Source organism: Nansenia antarctica, assembly GCF_963989245.1.
Source record: "Nansenia antarctica genome assembly, chromosome: 8".
NCBI lineage: Eukaryota > Metazoa > Chordata > Actinopteri > Argentiniformes > Microstomatidae > Nansenia > Nansenia antarctica.
The window spans coordinates 36,872,046-36,879,545 of NC_137678.1; the positions used below are offsets into that span (position 1 = coordinate 36,872,046).

Sequence of the window (7,500 nt, forward strand, 5' to 3'; positions counted from 1 at the left end):
ATACAGTAGAGTAGAATCTGTGTCATACATGAAGGAACCTTCTAACTCTGGTTTGTTCCCACCACAGATAACCATAACACAACCTCAACCACAGATAACCATAACACAACCTCAACCATAGATAACCATAACACAACCTCAACCATAGATAACCATAACACAACCTCAACCACAGATAACCATAACACAACCTCAACCATAGATAACCATAACACAACCTCAACCATAGATAACCATAACACAACCTCAACCACAGATAACCATAACACAACCTCAACCATAGATAACCATAACACAACCTCAACCACAGATAACCATAACACAACCTCAACCACAGATAACCATAACACAACCTCAACCACAGATAACCATAACCCTAGGTAACCCTGACTTCCCACCTCAACCACAGATTGTTACTGGATGTTGAGTTCAACCTATTTACCAGTGTGTCCCTATGTCTGTGTGTGTGTGTGTGTGTGTGTGTGTGTGTGTGTGTGTGTGTGTGTGTTGTGTCTGAGGGGTTAAGATGCTATGATTAGCTAACTAGCTAATGTTAGCTAGTGCGGTAGCATGGTGTTTGAATGTAGCAGGCTAGCATTAGATTAGCTTAGTGTTTCCAGTTCTGTCATGAGAAAGGTTTCTCCCTGCGTTGATCCCTGTGATTGTATGTGATCCAGTTTATCAAAATAACCCGTTTATATATCTGATCTGACATTTTTTTCCCACTTCTGTTCGCTATCTACATTACGTTGCTTAGATACCTTCACTGCGGAGTTCAACAGAAACATTGTAACATAATAGCTAAACAAGTTGTAAAATGATGAACCCTGATTATATGCTCTCTGACAGTTCACATTGACATTTAGCGACGTCCCACAGGTTAGAGTAGCAGAGGACCAATCAGACGGTGTCGGGGGCGTGGCCATACCCATGACGGAGACGTCGTATTCAAGGAGAAGCGTGGCCTCCTGCCCACACTGCTTCAGGATGCTCATGGCTTCGGCGTGGGACGTCCCGTGGAGCCTGATCCCATCAATACTCAACAACCTGTCACCTGGCTTAATGGTGCCCTCCCTGGGGGTGGGGGGTGGGGGGAGAGGAATAATAATAATACGGAGGTAAATTTGTGTGACAGGGTCTGGTGAAAAAGTCATTGAAAAGTCAAGGTCATTTTTATTTTAATTTTTTTTACAGAATATGAAAGTTAAACTACATATAATTAGATGACACAGTCCTTGGCTTTGAACACGTCCTAAAACGTAAGTAAGTTTGTTTACAAACACTGTATCCCTTACCAGTAGCCTACGACAGACGATACAATGAATCCAATTCACAAATTATAATTATTTAGTTTATATCATAAAACTGTTGTTTGTTATACTGAGTGGGCTCTTCAACACTTCCACTTTCGTAATATACATTTATATAATTTTTCCTTTTTTTTTTTTTAAAGAAAGCTTTTTGGTCATTTGTGTTGAGAATTGCCGACATCCGGACCTTTTCACCAGACCGTGTCACATCTGTTCCAGTCAGAGGAGTTGAAAGGATGACATCATCTCACCTGTCAGCTGGTCCACCTGGCCGGATGGTCGTTATGACAACAGGGCGGGACTTATTCCTGTCTTCATGGGCCCCGCCTTCACACAGATATGTTGACGATGTCATACAGTACAACATAATCATGCTAATATCTCTATTATTAACATGTTAATATCTTGATTATACACATGTTAATATCTTGATTATAAACATATAAGATCATATCACATAAGGTCATATCACATAAGGTCATATCTTGTTACTGCATTTCGTTGTCCAAGTACTTGCACGTTCTCTGTGCAATGACAATAAAGTCTAATCTAATCTAAATATCTCTATTTCAGGTTACCGACGGCAGTCTATATCACTATCATGGGGTTATGGTTAGGGCTAAGGTCAGGGTCAAGGTCATGATCAGGGTTAGGATTAGAGCTAGGATTAGGGTTAGGGTTAGGGTTAGGATTATGGCTAGGGTCAGTGTTAGGGTCAGGGTCAGGGCTAGGGCTAGTTTCAGAGTCAGGGTCAGGGTCAGGGCTAAATGGACTGACTTATATAGCGCCTTATTCCAAATTCACACACAAACATTCACACACCAAGCTACCATGCAAGGCGCCGGCCCCAATTTGGGGTTCAGTGTCTTGCCCAAGGACACTTCGACATGTGGCCAGCCGGGGCTCAAACTGCCAATCTGCCAACCTTGCGATCATTAGACGCCCGGCTCTACCTCCTGCACCACAGCCGCTCCTATAGGGCTAGGGTCAGGGTCAAGGTCAAGGTCAAGATTAGGGTCAGGGCTAGAGATAGGGTCTGGGTTAGGGTTACTTACCTCGAATGACGAAGCCAAAGGTGTTTCCTTCTTTGTGCAGCGTCACCTCCACGTTCTTAAACATCACACCTGAACCCTGCACCGCTACACACAGGATATGACATCATCACCAACATTACCATAACATTACCCTACATTGTAGGGTATCGAGATTAGGCTGTAGAGAGTAGGGTGTAGTGTGTACGGTGTAGAGAGAAGGGTGTAGGGTGTAGAACAGGGGTCGGCAAGTAAGTTTGGCCTCGGGCCAATTTTTTTCTGAGCCACTAGATGGTGGGCCAGAACATAATCAAAGGCTAATTTAAGCAATTGACTGTTAAAAAATGTGACACGTTCGAATGCTTTGACTTTTCTTTCGAAAAATGTAAATACATTTCTGCGTTGTGAGCCTGCTAACAATGTTAAGTAGTGTTATAGTTAACTAGGTATACCGTGGGGATTACTCACCGAATCCATTGCGTTGTTGCAGTATTTTGGCTTGACTAGCGAGTTTGTGTTGTGATTCTCAACTACGTTGAAACGTAGTTCTGTGTTTTAAAAGAAAAGTCTGAAAATGTTGACTGGTTGCCGATATGAGGACCAAAGCATTAGAACGTGTCACAAATGTTACAAATGTTAATGCGACAGACCGCCACATGCATTTATAGGTGGCATAATAAACTGTAAACAAGCAGTTTTTTCTCCCTTTCCATATTTTTGAATAATAAATGTCTGGACTGACGATGTAGCGGAGCCTAACTTATTCTAATAATTATTTAACATACGTTTATTCTGATAATTATTCCCCCCTCCTCCCAGACTTACCGTGTCACATTATTATTGGATTGGTTGTTTGCGGTGAAGTTAGCTAAACATTTAACCTGCTAGCTAGTAAGAGAAAAAGAAAAATGGCACTCTCCAAAGGTCTAAAGAGGAAAGTTGACGGTGAAAACAGGGCATTTAAAGAGGAATGGACAACTATGCGTTCATCCTACCTCGTTTCATCAATGCAAAGCCGTTGTGAGAGACTCACATTTTATGTGCTCACAATGTTCCCTTCCACCTATACATGCGAGTCGTCCTTTTCGTCAATGAATGCGATAAAGACGCACGAGAGGAATAAATTCATTTATTTATACATGACTTGACACCATGACACCAGAGCACTCATGGAATGCCTCTTGTCCAATCAAATTACTTGGTCCCTTTATGACGTTGCTCCTACTGTGCGTTCCGGCACTCTCAGAGCAAAATTACGAACGCAGGCGAGAGACAGTCAACTCCGACATGGATGTCGCGATTGTGCGCATGCGCCAACGTCTAACAAGTGCCTACCATTCACACATAATCGGTCCGATATTGTAAAAAAAAAAATATACAGGTATATATATCAAAATAATCTTCCGGGCCAAATATTATTACTGGTGGGCCAACAATGGCCCGTGGGCCGCCTGTTGCCGACCCATGGTGTAGAGTGTAGGGTGGAGAGAGTAGGGTGTAGTATATAGGTTGTAGGGTGTTGAGAGTAGGGTGTAGAGTGCAGGGGGTAGGGTGTAGAGTATAGAGAGTAGAGTGTAGGGTGTAGGGGGTAGGGTGTAGTATATAGGTTGTAGGGTGTTGAGAGAAGGGGGTAGAGTGTAGGAGGTAGGGGGTAGGGTGTAGTAGCAGGACTCACAGACAGGGGGCAGCTCGTACTCCACCTCCAGCACCACCCTCTCCCCCACATTCTTCAGCAGGCTGATGATCTCATCGTGACGGAACTTAGTGAGGTTGATCCCGTTAACGGAGCGGATGTAGTCGCCTACCGTCAGCTGGTCGCTCCTGAGAGAGAGAGAGAGGGTCAGAGGGGGAAGTGTGTGTATGTGTGTGTGTTTGTGTGTGTCGCTGTGTGTGTGTGTGTGTGTCTGTGGGTTACCGGGCGGCGATGCCCCCCTGGCGGAGGTTGGAGACGCGCGGTTTCCCGTCCTTGTCGACCCCCCCGGAGACGGTCAGGCCCAGCGTGGTCCCCTCCTTCTTCATCAGCTCCACCAGACCACACCCCCGGAACTCCTCTGGAGGAGGGGGGGGGGATAGGGGAGGGGGGAGGGAGGGACATGGAGAGGGGAGGGTGGAGGGAGGAGGGGAGGAGGTAGCGGGGGGAGGAGATAGGGGGGTGTTCAAATGTTAGTGGTAACGTCCAGACACAGAGAATAAAGCTGTAGGATGACGCAGTGAAGAGTCACCATGCTAGCTCCTTAGCTACATCACCAAGCTAGCCTCATCCCCCTCTGCCTCCTCCTCCTCATTCCCCCTCCTCATCCCTCTCCGCCTCCTCAGTCATCATCATGCTGCCCTCCCTCCCTCCCTCCCTCCTTCCCTCCCCTCCCTCCCTCCCTCCCTCCTCCCTCCGCCTGTGTGTTAGAGAGAGGGAGAGTATGAAGTCATGTTCATGTACCAACATGTATTTTTCAAGAGCGTTTTAAAAATTCAAGATACACTTTCAGAAGAGAGAGAGGTGAAGAGAGACAGAGGAGAAGAGAGAGAGAGGTGAAGAGAGAGAGAGGTGGAGAGAGAGAGGGTGGAGAGAGAGAGAGAAAGAGAGCGAGAGACGAGAAACAGAGGAGAAGAGAGAGAGGTGAAGAGAGAGAGAAAGAGAGAGAGAGGTGAAGAGAGAGAGAGAGAGAGAGAGAGAGAGACAGAGAGAAGAGAGAGCGAGAGAGAAAAGAGAGAGAGAGAGGTGAAGAGAGAGTGAGGTGGAGAGAGAGGTGAAGAGAGGTGGGGAGAGAGAGGGGATGAAGAGAGAGAGAAAAGAGGTGAAGAGAGAGCGAGAGAAAAGAGAGAGAGAAAGAGAGGAAAAAGAGAGAGAGAGAGCTGCTGGTGTGTGTTCTGTAGCAGACTGCTGATGTTTAATGTATCCTGAAGGCAACACACACATCCCCCCCCACACACAGTAACAGAGAGCTGGTTACCTAGGTAACAGAGGTGGGGTACCTAGGTAACAGAGGTGGGGTTACATAGGTAACAGAGGGGTGGTTACCTAGGTAACAGAGGGGTGGTTACCTAGGTAACAGAGGTGGGGTTACCTGGGATACTCTGTCTCCTGATGGCCAGCGCTCCATCAGGTCTGGAGGGGGCGGAGTGCTTTGTGTACGGACCCTCATCTGTAACACACACACATGGTTATACACACACCCACACACACCCTCATCTGTAACACACACACACACACACACACACACACACACTCATCTGTAACTCACACACATGTTATACACACACACACACACACACCCTCATCTGTAACACACACACACCCTCATCTGTAACTCACACACATGGCTATACACACACACACACACAGACACACACCCGCACCCACACACCCTCATCTGTAACACACACACACCCTCATCTGTAACTCACACACATGGTTATACACACACACACACACACACACACCCTCATCTGTAACTCACACACATGGTTATACACACACACACACACACACACCCGCACCCACACACCCTCATCTGTAACACACACACACACCCTCATCTGTAACTCACACACATGGTTATACACACACACACCCACAGACAGACACACACACACACACACACATCTGTAACACACACACACATGGTTATACACACACACACACACACACACACACACACCCTCATCTGTAACACACACACATGGTTATATACACACACACACCCACACATGGTTATATACACACACACCCACACACAGACACACACACACGGTTAAACACACACACCCTCATCTGTAACACACACACATGGTTATACACACACACACCCACACACAGACACACACACACCCTCATCTGTAACACACAACAGATGGTTATACACACACACACACACACACACATACATACAGTAACACACACACACACACACACACAGACAAACATGGTTACACACACGCACAGAGCAGCAGCTGCAGCACTTGAACCTGCCTGGAATACAGAATCTCCCTCCACCTTGACGCCTGACACAGGAAGTGGGGGAGGGGAGGCTGTGTGTGTGTGTGTGTGTGTGTGTGTGTGTGTGTGTATGTATGTGTGTGTGCTCAGTGATTTCACATGATGTTTCTCTGTCTTTCCCGGGTTACAGCTTACACACAGACACACACACACACACACACACTGCTACTGTTGTCCTGGCTTACTTTCTTTTTTCCATGTTAGACATTTGTAAGACTCCTTTATCCAAAACAACTTACTTAGACAAATGTATTGGCAGTTGGCAGTTAATTAATTACCATGCTAGAAGAAGGAAGTATTACCTTTTATTCATTTATTTATAGTAGAGAAACTGTACATGGAGGTAGAGGGGATGAGGAGGTCTTAGGAGGGACAGTTAATGTGTAGCCTGAAGAGATGGAGGTCTTCAGTCTACGGCAGAAGATAGAGTGACTGCAGTCCTGACAGCAGTGGGTAGCACCTTCCACCAGCGGGACCCCAGGGGCCTTGTTTATAAATGTTGCATACGCACAAAAGAAGGCATATGCCACTTTTAAGCAAACTTGGCGGGAGAATGTGCGGGAGAATGTGCGGGAGAATGTGCGGTCCTCCACGGACACTCTGACCCATGCGTATGCACATAAACTGGAGAAATTAGCAACTGTGACTCCGACAGCAGAAGGATGAAACTCAAGAAACGCTTAGAAATGTATACCATTGTGTAAAAATAAATCAAAATGTCACCTCTCACGTATTATATATGAGGAGTGCACACAAAAAAACATGATTTAGGATAATAAATACAAACGGAGATAACTGTTTCTGCAAAACAACCCCTCAAATATGTTGTACAGTTTAATCGGGAATCATATTTAAGTGGATCTGTAATAATTAAACAATACAATACAATGTATTCTCTTAAATAATAAGGTGAAGTAGGACAAATTACATTTAAAGTGATGCCATTTTCAATGCCTCAGTCGGGCAGATACAAGTGCACAGTCTAATATATTGTCATCACGTGTTCGCTGCGCAGAATTTCACTGGGTGAAATTTCTTTTTTTAGCCTTTCTGTCGGATTTGCCTTCATTGTCGTCATGCTGTCAGTATGGATTGTGAAGCAGGATGGAAGGAGGGGGGTGACATGGGAGAATTTGGAGAGATTGAACACCAGACAGGCGGCAGC

The 7,500-nt window shown here is 45.7% G+C and overlaps 1 protein-coding gene across 1 annotated transcript in view; it reads right to left on the reverse strand.

Annotated features, from left to right (window-relative positions):
* The window catches only part of grip1 (glutamate receptor interacting protein 1), a gene marked incomplete at both ends in the record, with an annotated part of 51,798 nt that overhangs the window by 19,344 nt on the left and 24,954 nt on the right, over window positions 1-7,500 (reverse strand). Inside the window, 6 exons of the mRNA XM_080538308.1 lie at window positions 929-1,074; window positions 1,562-1,637; window positions 2,366-2,449; window positions 4,017-4,162; window positions 4,257-4,392; window positions 5,404-5,481. Of these exons, the coding sequence (XP_080394434.1) occupies window positions 929-1,074; window positions 1,562-1,637; window positions 2,366-2,449; window positions 4,017-4,162; window positions 4,257-4,392; window positions 5,404-5,481 (666 nt within the window). The remainder of the gene's footprint in view (window positions 1-928; window positions 1,075-1,561; window positions 1,638-2,365; window positions 2,450-4,016; window positions 4,163-4,256; window positions 4,393-5,403; window positions 5,482-7,500) is intronic.